The sequence below is a fragment of the Pyrgilauda ruficollis genome, unplaced genomic scaffold, assembly GCF_017590135.1.
Source record: "Pyrgilauda ruficollis isolate IOZ18807 unplaced genomic scaffold, ASM1759013v1 scaffold1, whole genome shotgun sequence".
NCBI lineage: Eukaryota > Metazoa > Chordata > Aves > Passeriformes > Passeridae > Pyrgilauda > Pyrgilauda ruficollis.
In genome coordinates, this window is record NW_024508100.1 from 1,034,322 (window position 1) to 1,058,890 (window position 24,569).

The window sequence follows — 24,569 nt, forward strand, 5'->3', positions numbered from 1 at the left end:
GGGAGCATTTGCAGAGTTCCATTTGTTGCACAGACTTGGGAGGCCATCCTGCAACTTTCAGTGCTAGGAAGGAACTGCAAGGTTAATTTTGTCTCAGGGTATCAAATGAGAGATTCACTTTTCCATTCAAAACCTCTCTTCCTGTTTCAAGTTTTACAATGTTTTCAGTGTTTCTCAAAATAACCCCGAGTTCTGTGTGGACCATTTCAGACTGAAGCTGCAAAGCTCATGTGGCACAGACCACAGCACTGGAGCAGTAGTGTCAGCTAAGTCATGCTTGGGTTAACCAAAAATACCTATAGACAGGTCTGCTGCTAAATTCCATATCCTAAGACTTCAAATACTTCAATAAACAGTATAAACCATTTATGATACACAGTTTTCTTTTGCATTTCTAAGTACTGCATCGAATTAATTACATTTTAAACAGTCAATTGAAGAAGACAGGCAAGGAACAGTATCTGAAATAGAAGAATTTTTATGTAACCATTCAGTGTTAAAAACAAGAGAATCAAACATCAGTTCAAATTAAAGAGCAGTTTTGAACAGAAGACATTTGATTAAAAGTTTTTTTTAACATTTAGAAATTTAAATACATTTACCTAAAGATGGTTAACTCCCATCTCTATGTTACTATACAATAGCTTAAAGCTAATTTAAATGCTAGTTCTATGTTAATGTGAAATTCCAGAACTGCATTCTTAACTTTTTATGTAAATTGGTTATTAAACTGAGTGATTCCATACTTCCTCCCACCCCAAAATAAATTTTAAAAATTGAAGCTTTACAATGCCTTGAATAATATTTTTCAAACGAGTAATGTGGAATAGTTCCCAACAGTTCTATAGGAGGTATTTTGTACAGTTTGGAGAGCAACTCCGTATAAAGTTCTATTGCAACTGAGCATTCACAGTATGCCACAGTCCATACATATTACTACATATACATATCAGGTTTGTAAACATTGGAAGAATACACAGAACATAGTACCACGATCCTCTGGTACTGCTGAAAGGAAGATGAGGTAACATTCATATAATCTCAAAGTCCACAGAGGTCCTGACTGAGTAGGTAAAACAGCTGCCAACGCTTCTGTTTCATAGTGTGTGGTTAAGGCGCTCTACGTCACGGTCTGCTAAGGCTGGATTCGTTAGCTCTCAGTATCCCAACTGCATCTTTAACAGCGTGGTATATGACATTCTTCACCTGCAGGAGCAAAGGAAAAGGTGCTTGGTTTTACAAGCAAACAGCACAGATAGTTTTCCAGCTTTCCCACTTATTTCCCCTCACCCTGTGCAGGTCAGTTCAGACATGTTCATCTGACCAACCTTCATGCAAATCACAAACTTGGGAAAATATTTGTTGTGTTTTAGTGGGTTTTTTACAAAGGATCAAAAGCATTGAGCACTGGGAAGTTACCTGCAATTTATCTTCATGGTTCGTATGCGTATGTGACAGATATCTAAATTCCTGAGTGAGCCAGAAGCAGTGTTTGACATGCTCTGGGGATACAAAGTCTTCTGCAACTTTAATACAGCTGTACAAATTATGAACCTAGAGAGAACAAACAAGCATTAGCCACATGCTCAAAGAGCTGCCCAAGCAGTCAGGCCATTCCATGTCCCTGGTGCTTGCCTGGTGTGGAGCTCCAGCTGGGATGAAAACTACATCTCCTAGAAACTGTACAATAGCCCAGCCTTGAACTCCGTACTCCTGATGGAGGCGTTTCCTCAGCGATCGGTCCAGGTACCAACTCTGATCATGAATGGGATCGTGATCTACAGGGTTTTCTTGGCCTTGTTCTTCTGCAACCTGGGAAAGTCACAAGACAACAGGCATTTTAACACACCAGTCTGACTGGACAGTCAAGTTGTATCTGTGGTATTCCACACAAACGTGTGCCAGAGGGACTTGCACCGTGTGTTCAGGCAGGGGAGTTACACAATGGAAGTTTGGATCTTTACTCACACCTTTGTCAAGGTTTCAGCATTGCTCACGTCCCACTGGCTTGCAAGACACATTGCAAATGTGGGAAATGCACATAATCCCAACTGACAGTGGTAAGTGAAGCAGCTTGTGCTCACACTGGGAACCACTGTCACACATGGAACCAGTGTTCTGACACAAATGCTGGAGAGGGACTGTGGAGAAGGGTGTGAAGTGACAGGACAAGGGCCAATGGCTTTAAACTGAAGGACAGTAGGTTTATATTAAAAGAAGCAATTAGGAAGAAATTCCTTCCTGTGAGGGCAGTGTTGCACTGGCACAGGTTATCCAGAGAAGCTGTGGCTGCCCCATCCTTGGAAGTGTTCCAGGCCAGGCTGGACGGGGGTCTCAATAACCTGGTCCAGGGGAAGGTGTCCCTGCCATTGCAGGGGGTTGGAATGAGACAGCTTTGAAGCTCCCTTCCAGCCTCAACCATTCTGAGACTCTGTAACTCTATAGCCTGTGACTGGGAGACTCCACCAAGCATGGAATTCAGCAGGTGTCTGCCTTGAGGCCACAATCAGTCAGTGTGTGCTCACTGACCCAGAGGATGCAAACCAGATTTTCAGGAGAAACAAGGCTGGGAGGCACAACAAGCACTTGAGGACAGAAATTTGAGGGTTGTGGGGAGAGAATTTCTGCAAGAAGTTGCTGTATAAATCCAACTTGCTGCAGCAGCCATTTACACCCAGGACTGTAGCCCAAAAACTCATTTGGGAGGAGATAAACAGCTTGATTCTACTCCACTAAAAGCTGCTGAAAGCCCCACAACTGCCAGCAAGGGTGATACAAGGGACTGAGGTGTGAGACACAGATGTGAAGACTCCAACTGCTAATGCTTATCAAACCCTAATGCTAATGCTTATCAAGTATCATGTTTGATCAACCGTAAGATCTGTTCTTTGTTAATATTAAATGAGTCTGTTGCAGCCTCTCCCAGCTTCCACCAAGAAAGCCTGACCAGGCCATCAGTTTTATTCAGATAAATTATCCAATTTATCCTTTTAAATACCAGCATACTGGCTCTTTCCACTTGTATAGCACCAAAGAAGTGTCACCATTAGACCACAAAAAACTCTGGACCATCTGAGGTAAATTTGAACACTGAATCAAGCCCTTTTGGATGTGGATATCCACTAAACCCTTAACTCCCATGAAAACGTGACACAAAATACCATCCTTAATTCAGACCTCATCAAGGTAGGGGAAAAAAAAGAAAAGGTAGTAAGAGAGAGAACAAGGAAGAGTGTTATGTACCATGTACTGCTCTGACATTTCTCAAAAACATCTCACATTCTTCAAAAAAGGATCAAATTAAACTGTTTTTACTTAAATCTAAACCAGCTATTTTCTTGCTCACTATATAACATTACTCATCTATGAGAAGAGTGGGCAGAAGGAATATCTACATACAAGTAACTTCAAGCTTCAACTCTGCACCCTTTTCAGGTCCTACACGACTCATGGCATAGAAGTTTTGTTTTGGGTACAACTCCAGTTATTTGTTTCCACAGTAACTGGGATATGAAGGAGGAGAAAAGCCCAAAGATAGAGACTTGCAAGCCTACACAGCCAGAAGATCAGTTTTTAAGATGAACAGCTCACCTTCTTAAGGAACTCCCGGATTTTCTCTGTGTCTTTGGCAGCATAAATGTGCCACAGAGCTCCGGGCTTCTCTCGGCTTTCAGTGAAACGCTTAATTGTCAGTTCATCGGAGTCACCATCCTGGATGGTCTTCAGCACTTCTGTGGAAAGCAACACGAGCAGTTACACTAAAGGATCTTCCCTCTGGCCACAGAAATACTCCCCAGACACCACTGAGACTCTACCTTCCTCTTGATCAGCCTGGCCTTTGGGGATCCCCACGTAAACCATGACGTTGGCTGCGTCGGACACATCCAAGTGGAGGTTCGTCGTGCCGTATTTTCTGTCCTCTGGTGTTATTAAGCCTGGGGAAGGAATCAGAGGGGGAAAAAAGGAGTAGCACATCCATTAGTAAGACAAAAAAATGTTACACCACTGTCAGAAGCACTTTCTGAAAAGATTAGGGTGCTTTTACTTCTACCAACAAATGCTTCCAGAACAGCAATGTGCTTTCTATCCAGGACCTTGCTCCATCTTGTGGCTTCCCAAGAGATCTGCTGACAGACTGACACAGATCAGTGTATCTCTGTCTAGCCCATATGATATATAAAAGTCATGTTTAAATCCTACTAGGAAAGGGTTTCTACAGCAGTTTAGGATAAAGCATTTTGAGAAACAGTCTCTTTTTCACTCTAACCAGCAGTTGATACAGGGTTTACTATCTTTACTATCCACCATCTCTCTACTGGACATGATGCTGCTCCATTTTAAATGTCTTTTGGGTGACAGCAGATGAACCAGACATGGAAAAAAACTGCTCAAGGAAAGATTAAAAGCTAAATGATGCAGATCAAAAAGGAGAACAACAAAAGCAATACAGCCAGAAGCAGCAAAACAACAAATACATGTTGCCAGCTACAGGAAAGAGGCTGTGGAGCAAGTTGATTGGAAGACTGGGAATAACTACTATTGGCTTGAAACCACCTGGAAAAAAGATTTTTCAATAAAATAAATCATATCATGCTCTGGACATCATTGATACCTATAGATGAGCTAAACTCAGGTTCTCTGATCCATGGGATTAATCAAATTGTCTACAACAGCAAGGATTCAGATAATCTACAATAAATTTCAATAGGAACATGTGGTGAGTATGACCTTTGGAGTGAAAAATTCCTTACCATAGGCATTGTACATCTTGGGGCCCAAATCTGGTCGCACAAAATAGTTGGGAAGTCGAGAGGCAAGGTTGAGTTTGCCACCTCTCCTGGTATATTCTGGCAATGGGATATTTTTCATCAAATCGTCAAACCTAAGGTAATGCAGCAAAATTTAACATTAGGTAGTGATAAAACCAAAACCAGACTGAAACAGGCTGCAACAAAAGCTCTCTCCAGTTGAGGAAGTGTACTCTTTCCCTCAGGGGGTTTGCTGGACACCATGGAAAGGAACCAAACAAGCAAGGCACAGGAATACAACAAATAAATTTAACTGCTCTGGAGTAATGCTATTTCATTGTGTAATCATCTCAAGAAATATCACATAGCTTAAGTCCAAATATTTAAAAATGTTTGGTCAAAAAGTAAGCTTCAACTGAACTTCAGATTTCAAAGTGATCCAGGCTTTTAGGAGCAATTTTAGGTGCTCACTTTACTTAGCAAACACAAATGAACCACATAAAAATTTATCATTAAACTTGTGCAGGATTTCCATTTATGTCAGGCATCTCTGAGAAATAGAACTGTTCACACGTCACCAACTGCTGCTCAAAGCTGAGGCAGGTATCAAAACACGAGATTATTCCTGCAGTCCATTATTTTGGGGGTGTGCCACAGAAACAATGAACATTTTCTCTGGAAATTCATACCGAGAGGGCATCATGTCTCTGAAGTCTTCTCCTGGAGGCCAGTCCTTAAGCTTCAGTACCATTGGCTCTCCCTCTTCTGTTCTCAGGCGACCTAATTTGAAATATTAACAAGTCTTAGCTTTTAATAGTTGTACAACTCAGAGTACAAAGAACTAAGATAAAGAAATCCTTATCCCAGTCTAAAATCATGTTCATTCCACAAGTTTTCATGCAGTACTAAAGACATACAAGTTTCCTCTGACACCAGAGCAGGGTATCACTCTTATGACAAACGTGTTACAACAGGAGATGTCAGACAGACAAGCAGCCCTTACTGCTTCCCTGCCCAAGCACTTCCTACAAGTTAGCTCAGAAACTGGTTTGAGGCCAAAAGTAGCTGATGAAGCCAAACCTCTTCAAAGATAAGTAACAGAAAAGAAAGGTGTGAGTCTTCCACCTCCCACTCTTCCTGCTCTAAGCACGAAACTCCCTAAGCTTACAACTGATTTAAACAGTAAAGCAGATCCTTAGATAAGGATGCGTAACAGACACAAAGTATAACTCCAGATGCAATGGCAACTGTTAATTCCCCTGGAAAACCTCAAACTCACTTCCCCTAAATCTATTTTTATACAAAGTAACTTCAGTTCCTCAGAACAAAGTAGTTACCTTCAAGTTAAAACAGCAGAACCCGTTTAACCCATGAGCACCACCCCTACATGTGCTCTTCTGTTTCTCAACAGAAGAAAAAAAAATGCTGGCAGATAAACCCACTTGCTGTGAAAGATCATGAATTTCCTCAGAATGTTTCCCCACAAGACTAAAGGCAGCCAAACACACTCCTGAAGAAAAGCACTTCATGGGAATGAGTTTTTAGCCAGTCCACAATCCTTTTAGCATAAATGTGTGCAATGCATCCTCACCAAGCTGCCCAAGCTGAGGAGAAATCCTTGAAATCTTGTACACTGCTTATGGATCACAAATCTGTGCCAGGGCAGAATTATTGTTGCTGAGTGTTTTACCTACTGGAACAAAGAGTCACAGTGCTTACTTGAAATATCTTCAAATCCATCCCAGAAGTCCCCTACAGTAGCTCCAGTGATGATTTCATTGGTCCTGCAGTTAACCAGATCTACTTCCTGTTGGCCAAATTCCTTCCTAAAGGACTCCGGTCTCCAGAGGTCTGCATTTAACTTGTGATGCACTCCTGACACCATTACAGGCTAAAAGGAAAAAGAACATATTCTATATAATTATTAAACACCAAAAATTCTATCTACAACAGGGTAATACATAAAATACATTGAGCATTTGAATGCAGACATTTTGCAAACTAAATGCTCAGTATGGCCTACCAGAATTCTGCCTTACCATGCATCTGAGCATTCTCTGTTTCAGACTGAGGCAGCTTTTTATACAGAGCCATAATTCCAGCTCTGTGCTTAGAAATTGATTTAAACAGTAGAAGAGCTCCTTAAATAAAGAAGTGTAACAGTGCTCATGTCACACATTTGATGAAGGTTTAAAGCTGCTTATCACTACCGTAGTTGTAGCTGTGCTTCAACTAAAGCACAAAACACATGAATTGCAAATGGAAAAAGCAGGAAAATGAGCATACCTGTCCCTGCTTCCAGCACTCCCTGAAGACATTCCAATTGCTCTCGTTGTTGGGATCCTGCAGACACAGCAGGCGGTTGTCACACAACCAGTAGTGGGGTGTGTCAAAGCCCATGATCGTGGGCTTTATGGTCAGCCCTTGAGGTTTCTTAGGCAGGTCTGTAATGGCTCTGTTTTGCACCAGGGAAGCAAAAATGTCATCAAGGATTTTGGGTGTACTCTTCAGTCCATTGTCTGTCTGATAAAACACATGGAAAAACAACAACAAAAAATTAGTGCTCTTTTCTGCTGCTTTATCTTGCAAGCTTTAAAGAAAGTATTTGCCACTCCTAAAATTTTTTACTTGAGATCCAATCATGCAGAGAAACCAACAACTGCAGAATTCTGCTGTCTAGAAATGCACCATCATTAAATGCCAGTGCCATTTCTTACACTTCGTCTACAGAATCCTGGCACAACAATTGCTGCTGATTTGCATCTCAGCAACACTGCAGAAATCCAGAAAAGGACTTGCTTTATATCAAGGACCAGAAATTCAGTTTTAGCAAAGAACTCTCAAAGCCAGTATTTTCCCCCATCACTTAGAAATAACTTCTGTAAGATCAGACAAAGCCCAGAAACATCTGAAGTGAACCAGTCTGCAAATGAGGTAAGGGGGAGACACCACAGAAGGTTCTTCCCTCCATCTGCAAGTTCACTGGTGCTTCTTTTTTGAGTCTAAAAGACATCCCAATCAATGCAGCTTCCAGACTCTGCCCTGAGGAAGTTAATCTGCATTATCCCTTAGTTCCCAGTTCCTCACCAACACCTAGTACCATTTAGCTTCTCCTAACTGAGCACTGAAAATGAATTAATCCTTCTTCCCAAATGAAGACAATTTTACTGTGACAAGAAAATAAACTGTCTGTGGCAGTTGTTCACAGGTTTAAAACAGAATCTAAGCCTGGGATCAACTCAAACTTGTAGGACAGAATTTTTCCTGTACCTTTCCTGCAGAAGAGTTCAACAGGTTCCGCAAGAAGCCCGTGTTGTTGTTGCTCACAGGGGTTAATATTGCACTGTTGAATGTCTGCAGGGCTGCAGCTGGCTTGGCTAAGCTAGGGAGTGTCTGAAGAGGTTTATTTTCATTCTTTGAAATTGGTATGAGAAGTTTCTCTGAAATGAAGAAAGGAAAACCGTGAGAATACTTTGAAACTGTGAAAATACTTGGAATTTTTTTTTCAAGACAATATCCTCCTACATACATATATATATCTTCTCCCAATACATGCAGATAAAGTATTTCTTTCACTTAACTTTCTTCATAAAACCAGCGTTTTTAAAATCTCACATTCTAAAAACAACCCAAAAAACCAAAACCCCCCAAAAAAAACCCAAAACCAGTAAGAACAAAAAGTATTCTCAAACTGAATTTTCAAGAATACTTGCATCAATGGGATTTTAATTCAGTTTTTGAAACAGAATATGCTAACTCTGCCAGGCTTTACTCCAAGCCACTGAACACTTATCCCAGCAGGCCAATGACATCACTCTCAGCACAAGATACTGCTGGGTCTGACCTATATTCTTCTGACAAACAGCCACAAAGGGGTTACTCTTCACTGGTTCTGCACATACCTTTGTTTTCCTTATTCACGTTTCCACTGGTTAGGTTTGAAAACCAATTTAATGAAGGAGAAGTATTTACAGAAGCAGTTTGTTTGCTTCCAAGTGCTGACTTTAGAGGAGGATCGTGTGTAGTGACTTGTGGGCTCAGGACAAAACTGTTGTGTTGAAGGCCAGGCCTGTCCCCAGATGCCAAGTGCTGAAAAAGCAAAGCAACAACTTGTTTAGACACAAACACACCCTACACAAAGGGAATACAAGCAATAGCATGTCCAAACTCATCCTTTAAACAGTAAAAAGGTTTGGCCCTTCAAAATATGTGATCTCCACCAGAGGTCAGCATTGCAGCTCAGGATCAGGAGAGGGCAGCTCAGCAGGATTTGGGATCTCCCGAATTTAGGAGCAGCCAGAATCCATCATCCCTCAAGACAAGCACAGAGAACCAAGTTTCCCAGGTGCATTTTCTGGGATTGCTTTGGGAACCAAGTGCAGTTTTAACAGCAGCTCTCACATTTCTAGCCACAGCTGATGCTCAGGCCAGGGCTAAGCTGCAGCTCCAGTTCAGAGGACTGAAATAGATATGGAGCATTCCTGAACTTTTCTCTCAAGGTGGCAGCAAACATGCACTCACTTGCCAGGTCTGAGCTGCCCCTGCCTGAGTGCAGCACCGGCCTGGCCAGCACAATCCAAGCACAGGATTGTCCATCTCCTGTGCAGCTCATTTATCATTATCTGGTCACTTGGAGGAACAGAGTAACCAGAACCACAGCTTTGCCCTGGGATTCCTGCATGACTGGTGACATTTCCTCTCTCTGCCCAAACAATTTTCAGCTAAGAAATGATTCTGCTCTTTTGTCTGCCTATCATTACATTCTCTATTTCATCTCTCACTGACTGCTGATGCTTGGCAAGGATTCTAAACATGACATAATACAAAATGTTTCAACCTTTAATGAGCTTATCCTCACACAACCAGTGCAGTAACATCTATAAAGATGTGTAGATAAATTTAATGCAGCTCTTTGTCCAGAATCACAGGAAATCTTGATTCAGAAGACTGAAGCCAAGTCAGTTGAATGCTAACTTTTGATTCACATATCTATCTTCCACACTTGTAACAACTTAAATATTTTTTGTCTCTTCTGTTCATTGCTTAGATTGAATTCAAGTCCAGCCTGCTTCTTACACTTAAGGTAATATTTATTTTCAAAATAAGGCTATGAATAAGCATCTAACAAAATTAAAATCACTTCATTCACCCCGTTTCTTGTGAGATACTTCCAAACAATGCTATTAATTTGTGCTTTGTTTTCAAAAGCAAAAATATACTACATCCATAAATATGTGTATGTTGCAGGGTTTCCTTTTGGTTTTTTTATAATACAGAGAAGCAAACCTACCAGATTGCCAGAGAAATCAGTGAATCTCCACACTCCTCTAAATCTCACTATTTTTCATGTTTAGTTCTTTTATGAATCCCAGTGCTCTTCCACCTTACTCACTCTTTTAGATGCTGCATGTATTATATCTTTAGGACCCAAGGAATAGCCTTCACTACCTTCCCTACCATTCCCACTCATCTGTTCTTCACATTCTCCACTACCATTCCCACTCATTCAACACTTCACTACCATTCCCACTCATCTGTTCCTCATTTTCTTCTCTTAAGGGATCTCTCAATCTAATCCCGTTTTTGCTCTAAAAATCCTCACTGAGCCTTTTTTAAGGACAGGTCAACTAGTGAGGGCTCAGTGTCAAAGGAACACAAATGAGATTTCCCCAAAAACTTAAAGAAGAGCTGAAGCAGAAAGATGAACAGTGAACACCAGTTGTCCCTGTGTGGTGGGGTTATCACAGAGGTCAGGGCTGGCAACCTACAGAGTCAAATTAGCAGTGGCTTCAGGAACATGCAATAGACTGACACAAACTTAACTGCACAGACATAGAGGCAGTAACAATACCTGTTTTGAATCCTCCTTTAGAGCTGGCTTTGATAGTGCTTTGAACTGCTTATTTGCACAAGGACAATTTGCCTTGATGCCCCATTTTGTTCTTACAGAGTGAACGATGTCACCAACATCATAGAGAGCTGAAGGGAGAGAACCACAAATGAGCTCACATGTAATCACAACATCCAGCAGTCACCAAGACTTTTTAAGAAATTGTGTGTGTTGTGCAGCTAAACACTAATATTTGAATACTGATCATCATTAAACAAGAAGTTCTGCTACTTCTTTGTAAAGGGCAAAGATAATAAAATAGTATTAAACACACATGCTATTCCTGTCTTTGGATAATAAATGTTAAGCTTTTACTAACTTTACTGTTGAAATCAAACCTCACTCAGTACAAAAGACAGCAAAATCCTACAGCACATTTTTATGTCAATCAAATATTTCCAATACCTTTTCCAGGAATTATTTGTGTAGGCATTAGATTCTCTGGTTCATGTGCCTGCCCCTTCACACATTTAAACCAGGAGAAAGTATCTGACTCATCATCTGTAAAACAAAACCATTACAGATTTTTGTTATTGCTCTGGAAAACCACATATTTGACTATTATTGATACATCCAACCACAAGCCTACAACACGTAAGTTGTAGTTTTAAGTCCTTTTGGCTGGGAAAGCTTTTTTTGGGCTCATTTAAAGTTGTCATTGACTTCCAAGTCCACCACAGATTTTTTTTTTTCCCTTCCTCCCCCTTTGTTTCAGGTAGTAATAAGCACTCCCACCTTCATGTGAGCTTTTTTTCCTCATCCTGTAGCAATCCACACACACCCCAAAGCCACACTTGGAGCAGACCCAGTGCAGGTTGAAGATGGTGGTGTCACACACGTCGCACATCTCGCGAACGCCGCGAACCGCGCGCTTCCAGGCCACCTGTCCTGCAGGCAAGAACGGGACAGTCAAAGGGTTAGTGCCAACAAACTCAGGATTTGCATGTTAACTACAGTCACTTAAACTGCAGTGATATGACTCAGACTTGGTCTTGCACTGGAACTCCAAAAAACGCTTTTGCTGTTACACAACAGTCCAAGCAATTGAGACCAGTTTGCTTCCTCCTGTGCAGCACCAACTGCAGCTTTTATTCCTGTCCAAGTTCACAAGCACATTCCTGACAGTCTCCTAGTGAAAATCCCACAGCTACTCCAGGGAATAAATTCAGGTACTGCTGGCAAGCTAAACTTAATGTGTAGCTTGACACAACTAGCTTATCCTGGTTTTCTATTCAGAAGTGTGGTGGGCAAGTAGCTGTCTTCCTTTTGGGAGGTTTTATGTGTTTGTGTTTGTCTGACCTTCTCAGAATGGTGAATTTTCTTCTTTGTTGCTGTTTAGGTTTCTTATGTACCCACTATACTCCCCTTTCCTTATCCCAAGCCACTTCTTCAGTTCACTCAAAACACCACAAACATTGACAGTATCTTGCAAAAAACTACAAGCCCTTCCAGGGCTGTATTATTTTTCTGTGAATCTGTGATTATGCAAGAATTATTTTAGCCTGATCTTCACTTCCCTATGTTGCCAGCTAGAAAACTAGACAAGACAAAAAGCACACACCTGCCTCCTCCTACCACCTTCCACACTTGTAACTTCTCTGAAACTTTCCTGCCCACAAGGTTTCTTAATTTTAAAAGCAAGTTATAAGAGATCATGTCCTAATGCATGCTAAGAAAACCATACCAGCATCCAAGACATCTGCTGCTCTTGTTTGAATAATGCCCATTGACTATGTATGGAACAACACTGGAATAGCTTAGCACAATTTGTTCTTAAGTAGGAGGTAAAAATTGTTTGACTACTTGCTTCAGAATTCTTCCAAGAGACACAGGTCTAAATATCACCAGCTCCATTCTTCTCTGCCTTTTAAAAACATGCACTATATTTATCATTTTCTAGGTCAACTCTCCAATTTCCCCCAAACAGGATGAAGGTTTCTTTCTTATCTTTTGAATGCCATTTCCTATCTTTTCTGAATCTTCTCTCTTTGTACTCCTCCTATTTTTTTGGTTTCTCCTTGTAGTTTACTCGTGTTTCCTTCTGGCATTTGGTAGCCAAGGAACAATGTGACCTAACAAGCTGTTCTTTCTACACTAGTCAATCTTTTACTTCACAGGGATAATACACTTAAATTGACCATAACTTCAAACTGTGGTGGCAGAAGAATCTCCTTTCTTCCTGTGCTGACTGAGCACTCTTCCACTGCACTGTTCAAAGAACACCACATATTCAGACTGTAAATTACTTCTTTCCTGCCCAGGGCATTCAAAATAACCTTCATATTAATGAAAGTGAGTTCCCTTACTCTCACCAGTCAGGGCAATAAAATCAAAGATGAATTAATGAGATTTTGCTCCTTTCAAGCCAATTCCAGAACTCATACATGTCTTGTGTTTTTTAAGCAGAGGATGTTTCTGGTAGCTATGCCAACAGATGTATCCTCTGCTATTAAGAAACACCACACCTTCCCTTTGTTTCATGAATTCACCCAAAGCTTCACTCTCCCAAAAGTGTTTCTGTATTTCAGTCTACACATCTCTGGCTACAGATAACTTGGTTTCATAGGCCTGAACATCCTGCAGGTCAAGAGCAAAGCTTGCTGATTCCAAGCAGCCCAAGGTAAGACCCCACAGTGAGTATTTCTGGAATATCTCAACTCTTCCCCCTGCTTTTGAAGGGCATTCAAGCTTGTTCAGCTTTTTTTCTTATTTCAGAACAGTGGAGTGACTGCCAAACCGAGAGGATTTTTATCTAATGTCAACACTCCACAAAGACAGCGGCAATCCCCTAAACTGTGCTGTACCCCAGCCATGCACTTAAAATCCAGAAAACAAACAGTTTTAGGAGTCATTCTGCTCTGAGAAGTGATTATGCAAGGTTGCAGACTTCCCCATTTGTCTGCTCACATTTGCTACAGAAATATTTTGATGTGGCCAAACCCCTGTGTTTGGGGGTGCTAAGTTTGCTCTGCCTACACTAATTAACCTCCCCAATCAGTTATCCCATCACCAGCACTCCTCTGGTCTACGCCCAGTAGGGTGCCCACAATCACTTCTAAAAGTGCCACTGGAAACTTGCAGGGGGAGGAAAAAATAACTCTTTTACCGACAGACAGCAGTAGGTCCATGATGCAGTTATAATAAAACAGGACCAAAGCAATCTAACAAAACCCTGTGCAAAGTAAAATCTTTATTTCATTTTCATGCCAAGAATAGATTTTTGTTGTCAGCTACCCGGCAGTTTACTTAATCTCTTTTTTTCACTTTGTAACAGGAAAAGTAATTTGATAAATTGAGAAACAACCTCTGACAAAGAAGGGTGGAATCACCCTTCCCTTTCCCCCTCCCTGTGAGGAGCAAAGAGTTGTTGACACTAGTTCACAGTGGCTCTTAACCATTCCCTCTCTGAGAAGAGACACACTCAAGTCTTATATGATATTTCCAAATATATGCAATTCATTTTCACACAGAATCTTAAAGCTTCACATAAAGCTGTGAAAACACAAGTTATTTCAATACAAGCTGATCTTACTGTGTGGTTCAATCGTTGACATGACTTCCTTTTCAGATATCACCAGCTGGCAGAAGTGGTCTCCAATGTTGGCAAGGATGTACTTTGCTGTGTCCAGATCTAGACCCACAACATTTTTGGATAAAGGTAACCACAGGCTAATAGCCTCAGGGTCGTACTTATTTGGAGTTAAGAAACCTTCCTCACGCAGTATCCCGTGCTTGTTAAACTGCAGCCTGATGAAAAAGGGGAAAAGGAGAGAAAGCCCTCATCACCTCACATGCTGTACAGGTTTAAATTCATTCAAATCAGTCAATGCTTGAGTTGCAAGTGTGTGTACTGTATGCGAAAAGGAGAAAAAGCCCTCATCACCTCAAATGCTGTACAGGTTTAAATTCATTCCAATCAGTCAATGCTTGAGTTGCAAGTGTGTGTACTGTATGCCAATGAATTTACTCAAAGGTTACAACAGACATGGGTAAACATACTGGTCACTAGCATTAGGCTCGTTCAATGCACTGCTGGTTCTAAACAAAAAAAGACTGAAAACATTCAGGTTTTCAGTTAGGAAATCTACCTTACAAGTGGTTCTTTACTCACACAAAACCAAATCAGATTTACAATTTTTAAAATGCACTGGCATTAAGGCCACATCTAGAGATGGCAATAGCAATAATTTTATCTAGGACTACATACAACTCTCAAGAGAAGTTAGAATGCCTTAAATATAGATTATATTTCAGTAACAATTCATTTGGGAGCAGCTGCCAAAAAGCATCAAGCAAAATTTCAGTAAGATATATTCTTGAGTGATTCTGAGTAGGTGGAATGAATGAGATCTACATTGTTAGTAGTGTCTTAAATGGAAAACATGAAGAGTTCTGCTCAGGAACCTTTTTACTAAATGCTGAAGAAGGAAGGTGCCTTCTGATGACAATGTGTGCTCACTGTATTGTTAGGTGTGCCATGAGAACACGTGCTGGCAGGTGCTGTCATCAGACAAATGCCATCTCCAGGACTGGCAGATTGCACATTCAATGAACAGGGATAATTCCATCAGTTTCAACTTCTAAACCAAAGGATTCATATGATTTGAACTGCACTGCAAGTCTGGATTGCTACCCTGAGAGGATGAATTAGCATACTCTGTTTGTCACTTTGGTCTCACACATCAGATTACACAAAGACTTACCATAGTAAAATCTCTAATATGAGGATAAATAACAGATTAGTAGCACATCTGTATTTTTTTTAAATGTTTAGCAACAGAACTGAATTCCAGTGGGTGCACAGATGAAACACTTCCATGAGAAACTTAGATGTCCCCAGTTGAAAGCCCATAGCCACTTAGTGCAACTCTTCCATGACTGTGGGTTCATGGCTAACATTTCAGGTGTCCTACCACTAAACTTTGGGAAACCTGCATGGAATCTACCCTCTCATTAGTATCTCAAATTCTACTGAGCTGCAGCACTCAAACTAAACTCATGTTATCCTACTGGCACTCAGCCCAGAACAGCAAAATAAAGAGCTCTAAGTCCTGCCAAAATATTTTCTGCTCAAATGAAGCACTTGCATCATTTCTAAGGGCTAAAAAACCATTGGCAGCCACTCATTAGTCGGGTACATTGCTCTTATAGCTACACACCAGCATTAAATAGCTTTGAAACAGAGACCTCCATGAGACTATTCTGGCCACGTAACTGGGTTTTTTTCACCTTTCTCAAGGTGTTGATGTGAACTGTTCTCACCTCCTGAAGTGGAAGAAGCGGCAGAAGACGGTGGAGTCTCTCTGCTCCTTGTTCTTGCGGTAGCTGTCCAGGCGGCACTCCCGGCACTTGTGCAGGTGAGGGGCGATGTTATTGCAGGAGCCGTCCTGCACAAAGGCCTCCCCACTCTGCTGCAGCTTCTTCACTTTAGCAGCGTCAGATAAAATGGACTTGCGAACAATTACTGCAGGGGAGAGCAGCCAGCGTTAGAAAAGCCTCCGGTTTTCTCACAGAAGCACCAGCAAATGTATTTTAGTGAAAGATCCACATCAACTTTTCCTCTAAGTTTCACATTACACTGAAACTAAGTTATGCTAAAAATATTTGCAGTCGGCAAAAACCTCTTCTCCAGTCAGCAGGAACTGTCTCAAGCTGCTCAAGTTCCAGTGAAGTCACACAGACTCTGTGGAACCAAGAGCTCCTTTCACTTTTTCATATTTTGAAAGAACATCTGCTTTTAAAGAAAGTTCTTCAGCCAGACTTTGAGCCCTGAGCAGATTAGGGCATGCAGCAACCATATTTCACAAGAAATGGGGACAGAGTACAACCTGGCCATTTCTCAGTCCTGTTTTCCCCCTTCATGATGCAACAGCTTTCAGCATCTTACTGTAACAGATGCCAAACATTTCCCTTCCTCCTACACTGCCAGTGAGGCCTTGCAGGGGACACAACAGTGACTGCTTGGCTGGCTGTGTATCCATGCTAATTATGGAACAGCACATGGTAATCCAAGACCAAGCAACAAGAGATAAAAAAAAAAAAAAAAAAAAGGGGGGAATGCAGGGGGATTCCCAGAATCCTGAACAATCAGCAATATCACCAGATGCACAGCAGGACACCAGGAGTCCAGCTCCTTAAACAACCACAGCCTTGCACAGCCTTTCCCATGAGAAAACCTGAAGAGCTCACCAAATGGAAAAGAGGAACAAGGCGAGTGGTTTTGGGACTGAGTGGGTTTTAATTTTTGCTGGTGGTGGGTTTTTGTTTGTTTTGCTCTCATGACAGTTTTTAATCAAAGCCCCTCTTGAACAGAGGGACTCTTGTTGAGGACCACGTCCACTCTTGTTGAGGGAGCACTTGTCCCTCTTGTTGAGGACAACGTCCATCCCTAACCATGTCTGTAAAATTTAGGACCATTGCTAAAAGGTAGTCTCATTATGCCACCATCATCTATATTCCAAAAGAACCTTGATTTTGTAACCTCTTTTGTCATTCTGCTCTTGCATATATTTTGTAACAATTTCTTATTTCTAAAAATTAATGATTACTCCTCTTCCTTTATCAGGAAAAGGTCTTACTCCAGCTTGTTGCATTCCTATCTTAAAAGAACACACAAATGAATCAAATTCCTGATTTACGCATACAATTTAAATTACTAATTTTGCAAATGTAACAAATTACCTACTTCTAAGTTGTCAGAAATTACAAGGACTTTCAAATGACAGGAAATTTTAGAAACACTTACTATTATCCTGGACCTTGGCACTTCCAGTCCAAAAGCTTTCACTTTCACTTTTGTCACAAAGAATCTCATTTGAATTTCTTCTAATAAAAAACTCCATGTCTGCAAGTTCATCAATCTTGTTTCCTTTGTGGCTGCTGTGGCTGATGCAGCTGCTTTGTGATTTAACCCCACACTCACTGAAGGGCAGAAGATGAGCATCTGAGGTTGAGGGTCTGCAATCTAAAGTTCGCTGCAGTTCAACAGTGCCACTGCCTCTGGGTATTGCTATGGAAGGGTTGGGATGCTGCAACTGTTTTATGGAAATGCATTCCTTGGGAAAGTTTGTTGTGGCCTTCATAAAAGGTTCATTAGTATTCTTCAGGTTGGTTCCCTTTTCATTAGCTGAATCAGTCAAAGATGAAGATCTTGAGGTTTTCAAAGAGGTATATTTACCATTTTGCTCACTGGGATTTTGCGTTTGTTCTTTAGACACGAAGCCCACTTTAGGAAAGGCTGTCAGCTCTTCTGTCAATGGTTTCACTCCAGTACTAAGACAGGAAGGATGAGTTTCCGGTAAGCTTCGTCTGCATGTGCTGAAACACAACAGGCAACAATTAGGAAAGAAACCACAAACATGTGAAACAAATCAGAGCGTTAGCTGCTCAATCTAGCCACACAGTTTGAAAGAAGAAATTTAGTTATTTATGTGCTTTGAGTTCTGATGTGTGAGTGTTTTAAATTTTGTGTGAGGCTAAATGAGCTTGTTTTTCAGGTGTTTTATCTGGGTTTCACTTTTTGTAAGAGTTAGAACAATAAAACTCTACACCTATGTAGGCACACAGTATTTGGGTATTGCTGCTATTTCCACTTCCTTCTCTCACAAATAAATAGTTGCTTTCTCATTTCCTCCAGGCAACTGCTGAATAACCAAATGCATTTAATTTGCATGTCTCTGGCAAGATTCTCAAGGAACTTCTGACTGGCATCACAAGTCAGTACGCTGGAGACTGTAAAACCTCTCCCACAAAAAAATCCCTTTTAAAAATCCTATTTTCCACATTCATGTGAGAGACAGAAAGCTAGCAGAAAAACCCCTATCAGCACTTCAAATTCGGGTTTTCCTGTGACACTATTTCTATCATTACATCCATTTTGTGACACAACTGAGGGTAACAAAAGTCCAAAGGCACTGGTGTTCAACAGAAATATAACTGGGGGCCTGTAGTTGATTTGCAAAAAGCAGACACCTGCCTGAGCATGTTCTGGTTTTCCTGGGGGCAGGGAAGAAATGCCTTTGACAAAGCAGGCACCACACCTGTGTATCCTTTTACAGATGGGGACAATGCAACAGTGACACTAACCTGGGCCATTGAAGGGCCACTTCCTTAAAGTTAAGTAAGAACATGGCATTAGGAAGCAAATTACATATCCAGGCCAAGCAAATCAACACTTTCCTGTGCTGGTATCGCAGAAGAGTAGCTACTACAGCTCTTTAAAATTACCTCAGAGTTCATTGTGCTAAGAATGAATTATTTTTGGAGGTAAAATGTCTAATAAGCATAAAACTACTTCCTTACCCCTGAGGAGTTTCTGCACCAAGGTTGGGTGGTGAGTTGGCTGGCAGGGGCAGGCCTGGGTGCCTTTGGTCTTTATTTGCAGGAGTACATCCCAGCAGTGCTTCACCCAGCACAGTTGGTACTGACTGCACATGTCCCTGACTGGGAGAAACCTGCAAGGGAGATTTTAACAGTTAGGAAAATTCAGGATAACAAATGATGGCTTTGCAGGGTTCAGCCTGAAAGGAAAAATATATAAATACTCTTCCTACCATGTTTAATAAAGTCAATTAAAGTGTCACTCAGTTCATGAGGTGGAAAGACTTTAAAATGTCCTTTTAAACCTTACAGGTTCCATGAAAGACTGTTCATGTTAATTAATTTCCCCCAATTAACAACTAAATTTTTGGGGGACATGTATTAAGAAAGTGGAAAAAAAGACAGAAAGCTCTGCTCTTTGTAACTGCCAGTGCAACAATGTTTCTACAGTAATTGCAGTAATTGGCAGTCAGAAATAGATTTCTAAGCTCAGCTGAAAATCCCAGAGAAAATCAAAACTGTGAAGACTGACAGCATTACCAAAGATCTAGATGTGAACTTCCTTGTAGCAAGAAAATCTTTGCACCAGAGTTCTAGGAAGTGTTAAGTACAGAAATCCTACATCAATTAAATCACCATCCTAAGAAATCTGTAATTCATTTAGGAATACAACAGGCCTACCAAATCAGCAAGTGTCTTTAGAACAGTAGCTTTTCTGTGGGGGTCCTTCCCCAGCTCCAACATCCATATTTTACTCCCACATGCTCCACTTGCTGCTGGGAAGTTACACCACAGGCTCATTAGCATCAGCTCCAAAATATTTCCTTTTTGCTTTGGTATTACACAGTTGTCAGGTACCAAGTCAAGCTCTCAGAAAAATGCTGCAGATAATTAACTCCACACAAGAAATCAGTACTATCACATATTTATTATCAAAAAATATGGCTTCAGCTAATCACTCCCACATACTCACATCCACCAAAATCACAGTAACAAATAGTTCCTGGTTTCCTTACTAGAAAGCACACTCACTGTAACCACTTTCAAAAAATGGTTGCAAGGCATTTTCCAGAGAGTGAAGAAGTAAAAAATGATCCTGTCCTTTGAAGGAAGGTAGACTGGAAAATGGGAAGTAAATAACTTCACTACTTTAAGGAAAAAATATGGTAAAACAAGTTATGATTCAGATTTTGGTAATTCTTCAGCAGGGCATTTGGAATGTGAAATACAGCCCAGCTCTGTGTGTGTCAAGCAGGCTGTTCAATGGCTGAATTATGCAGAAAACTGAAGAAAGGCAAACTGAGCACCAAAAGCTGCTAAAGGTACCCAAGCACAAGCTGTGGAAACACAGGACTGCAATCCTTTGCTCCTCCATGCTGCCCTGCTGCACACTCCTCCTCAGCAGTAAATACAGGACAGGAAACTCTTCTTTGAGGCATCTTACCCTGTGCCAGGTACCTCAGGCTGGTTCTTTGTGAGGTTGTTAAAGATTGCTAATGACTGTATCCAGCCATTAGCCAGATCTGCACAGGCCTGACTGCACAGAAGCAACACAACCCTTTCCCTCACGTTCCAAATCTTCCTGAAGACTGGCTACTCCTGCCTAAAATGCAGGTTTTGGTCTGAAACACTAGGGCAAAATTACAGGGCAGGTTTTCTTCAGCCAATACATGATTTTTCATTTGCATTTCTATACTGAAGTTACCAGATTGTCTTTTGACCTTTGAGAGTTTATTTATCTCTCAGTGATACCTGGCAGGTCACTCACAAAAGAAATAAAAGTAGATATGAGAGTACCAGAAAAGTCACACCTCCTTTCTGTACTGGAACAACCTCCAACTGCTGCTTGTGCAGCTTGAATCCTCAAAGCACCCACATGCAGCTGAAGGTTTTGGGTTCAAGTACAGAACAGTTAAAGAAAGAACATGAAAAGCAAAGGTTATAAACCTCAGAACTCCTTTGTGTTTTCTCCCACTGCAAGAATACATGACCAGGCAGACCAACTCTTAAGCAGAAAGAGGGGGCAAAAAGCATAGTAAAAAAACCCCAAACAAACAAAAATTGAACAAATAAAAATCCCAACATTCAAGGCTTAGTAGCTTTTGCTCCAATTATCACAAGGCAAGATGTTCAATTCATGCCTAGAAAAGTTTGAAAGGACTCAACACACCCTCCAAGAGATTATATTTATCATTCTACTTTCCAATCTAATCCTTATTTAAGATGTTTTGAAAGTGACATAATCATTATGTAACAGCCATATATAACAGAACAAGACATTACCTCAGGAGAAGATTTTGTGTGTTTAGCATCAACACTTCCACTGCTGTCAGATGACTTCCTTTTCACACCCCCAATTCTTTTTGATTTATCTGGAAGAGAAGGTGAGCAAGATTAGTCTATCACAAATAACCTACTTAGTGTTTGAAGGACAAAAAGTAATAGGTCTTACCACATTTTCCATTGTTGTCATATATGATTTCAACATGAATTAATTCTGGATCAAGAGTTTTTAAAGCTGGAATCTTGAAAAGGACAGGAAACACAGAAGCAGCCATTTAGAAAGGTGAAACTCTATTTGAATATAAATTTATCTTAGATGTGGTGGTATGGACTAAGCTTAGACATTTAACTTCTAGGTTCTTTGAATACCAAGCTGAATTTAACAACACACCATGTCACAGTGTCTCTGCACAAAAACACAAACTGGTGCTTGAGAACTTGTGCTGTCTGCACAGCACAGAGAGCAAAGAAACCAAGATCATGTTTGCTTCACTCTTAGAATAAAAATTGCAGATCTCCCTCATTTTTCATAGAAGGACATTTGTTATTTAATAATCTACCAGCAGCATAAAGAAACACTTTGGGTTATACTGTTCTGCACTACACTGACACCCATGTTTAAAGATTACAGTAAAGACAAAAATAAAAATGGTGTTGCTGGAGATATAAATAAAAGTTTGCACTTATTCCCCATATCCATCTGTAAACCACTGCAGCTGGTTCCTACCTCCTGACAGTTGACTTCTAGAGTTCTTGTAGCTGGATTACCATTGACAACAACTGCTGTGAACCACTGAGTAGAAGGGTCCAGGCTATAAATCCTAATTTTTGAACCAATGATATTTTTTCCACCTACAAAATTGGGGGATAAAAACAGAGCTTAAGACAAACGAGGAATCAAGATTACCACAGTTATCAAAATGAATTTTTCCTGTCCTTACAGTATGGGAAATGAAAACTGTAAGATGCAATATTTACCTTTTCAAAAAGGTCACTCCCTGAATGTGCAAGCATATAAGTACAAATATGCTGGTATGAACCCAGTAATTAAGAATTTAAAGCTGGCAAGCAAAAGAAACAGTTTGAACTTGAGTTTAAATTGACTAAATTTGAGTTTAAATTGGACTAAAAAAGGAAGCCTCTATACAACACCCTGGAAGTTTTCATAAACAAGCAACAAACTGGAAAAAAAAGTTACTTGAAACAATAAACAACTCAAAATTCTTGAGAATTGCTACAAGTTTGATCTATATCACAAGTACCAGGCCATCTATATGTGCCTAAATTACATATTCACTCTTTCAAAAGAAATACTTGAAACTTAAACATCTACAATCCTTCACATTCTGCATTCACTACTGTGAGAGTAAAATCTGCATTTTTAAAAAGCTTTTATCCCCTATAACAGATTACCAATTAATTAAACCAACACTGCAAGGATTTCCCTTTGGACTTGGGCATTTATTGCCAGTTTTCTGCTCCACAGTATGCTTGTACCTTGGACCAAGCGAGTCTCATCGAGGTGTTTCTTAACCAGAGCCTGAATTTCTTCATTTACATTTTGATCATCTTTAAGAGAAAGCCTGGAACCATCCACATCCTATTTCAGGAAAAAAAGAAAAAGTTTGCACTCAGGATATCTTTTAACAAAATCCCACAATATTTAAAAACAAGATGGCAGCAATTCCCACAAATCCAATTCTCATTAATCTGTTCCCCATCAGTTCTAGGATGCTGGACTGGAGGCAGGTAATTTTTTATCACTTATTCACAACAAGCATCTGCAAGAGAGACTGAAGAGAGCTCTCCAGGTCTACTTTAATACTGTTCTGAAAATAACCCAGCTTTGTAGTACAACATTGCTAATGAGCAGTAAGTTGAATTGAACTGTCCAGCCTTAACTTAGGATCTTAAGTCCTCAGAAGCAGCAGCATATGTGTCCTGAGCAGATGCAAATGAAAATATTTTGTTTCTATTTATGATAATGCCAGGATCCAGTCCATGTCAAGACACCATTACAAATGTTTATATGAATGAAAACAGAGTCAGCTACATCTAAATTATTCATCGTTCTTCAGCATAATGTATGTGTATTATTTTTTCCTCTTGAATGAGAATTGATTCTGAAATGGAAAGGTCACAGCAAGCTTCCACCCAAGGCTCAAAGAGTGCAAATAAGAAAGGAGTTTGGGGTTGGGTTTTATCTTTTTATCCCAGGCACTGCTCTGATATTTTTAAGTGGCAGAATGAAGAACTAGAAGTCAAACTGTTATTCAAGATGCCAGTAAAGCAATCTTTTCCACTGCAGCACTGAGATAAGGCTTCTGCATAAAGAGATCTCGACCCTGCTGTTGAGCCAACATAAGCAACACAACTATTTACAACCCAAATTTGGCTTTTAGTGACTCTCTTGTCAGTTTTTCTAAAGGACTTGCATATTTGCTGACTGTTAACAAGTCTAAGTAGAACATTAATGATGGCACTACTTGCAGTCTCAACACAGGACAACCATTACTACTTTTATTTCAGATTATTTACAGGTCTTGAGAATAATTTCCTAAAAAGGCTAAACCTTTATCTTTAGCAGATACTATTCTTCCAAACACCTCCCAGGGACAATAGTTTCAACCCACCTATACATGATTTTCACTAACAACCTTTCCTCTGATGCTCAATAATTCAACCATCTCACTTACATTCTGCCCAATTCCTCATTTGTTTAGGATGAGCAGTGATGTGCTTCTGTTAAATAGCAAGATTTATGCCAGACATTCCTGCAACTCCTTGCACAAAGTTCATGTTCAAAAGAAGAAAGGGAAACTATTCCAGCTTATCCTCAAAATCAACATGAAACTGCTGTCACCTGAGGTGAATAACTGTCCTAGGACACTCCCTCATCCAGCTCCCCTAAGTGACCCTGTCCTGAATCAGCTCGAGGGTTTTTAATCAGACATGTTACATTCAGAACTGATACTTATGAGTTACAGAAACAAACACCTACTACAAGTTTTTACCCATCTGAAGTTTGCATTGATTACATTACCCTGATGCATCCTAAATATCAAGATAAGAGATTCATCTTTACAAAGCCAGTCAAGGTTACCTGGATGGGTGTCAAGAGGTCTTTAGAAAGGAAAACACATTTCTCTTCACCCAGGTAGCGCACTGACACCAGTGATCCCATTCCAGCTTTGTCCACTAAGGACTTGTAGGTCTAAAAAAAGTGACAAACATGTTCTCAGAAACAGAGCAAGAAGATCTCATCATTTGCATTAAAAAAAACTACTTTAATGTTGCTTCTATTTCTCTTAAGTTACCACATCTACAGG

General features: G+C 40.4%; 1 protein-coding gene across 3 annotated transcripts in view; it reads right to left on the bottom strand.

The window, feature by feature from the left end:
• Positions 1-462: 462 nt before the first annotated feature.
• KDM3A (lysine demethylase 3A) overlaps positions 463-24,569 on the bottom strand; it is a 29,869-nt gene continuing 5,762 nt past the window's right edge. For 2 of the 3 annotated variants that reach the window (XM_041464892.1, XM_041464980.1), the window contains exons 4-26: positions 24,344-24,454; positions 22,738-22,840; positions 21,968-22,092; positions 21,410-21,482; positions 21,241-21,329; positions 18,940-19,091; positions 17,384-17,955; positions 15,901-16,102; positions 14,171-14,385; positions 11,374-11,526; positions 11,044-11,139; positions 10,600-10,727; positions 8,651-8,837; positions 8,019-8,188; positions 7,035-7,271; positions 6,468-6,639; positions 5,438-5,528; positions 4,752-4,882; positions 3,816-3,935; positions 3,592-3,731; positions 1,636-1,812; positions 1,420-1,554; positions 463-1,206 (exon numbers count right to left, since the gene is read on the bottom strand). In XM_041464892.1, coding sequence (XP_041320826.1) covers positions 1,126-1,206; positions 1,420-1,554; positions 1,636-1,812; positions 3,592-3,731; positions 3,816-3,935; positions 4,752-4,882; positions 5,438-5,528; positions 6,468-6,639; positions 7,035-7,271; positions 8,019-8,188; positions 8,651-8,837; positions 10,600-10,727; positions 11,044-11,139; positions 11,374-11,526; positions 14,171-14,385; positions 15,901-16,102; positions 17,384-17,955; positions 18,940-19,091; positions 21,241-21,329; positions 21,410-21,482; positions 21,968-22,092; positions 22,738-22,840; positions 24,344-24,454 — 3,660 coding nt within the window. In that variant the 3' untranslated portion in view covers positions 463-1,125. The remainder of the gene's footprint in view (positions 1,207-1,419; positions 1,555-1,635; positions 1,813-3,591; positions 3,732-3,815; positions 3,936-4,751; positions 4,883-5,437; positions 5,529-6,467; positions 6,640-7,034; positions 7,272-8,018; positions 8,189-8,650; positions 8,838-10,599; positions 10,728-11,043; positions 11,140-11,373; positions 11,527-14,170; positions 14,386-15,900; positions 16,103-17,383; positions 17,956-18,939; positions 19,092-21,240; positions 21,330-21,409; positions 21,483-21,967; positions 22,093-22,737; positions 22,841-24,343; positions 24,455-24,569) is intronic. The other variant, XM_041465066.1, reaches the window with a different exon arrangement.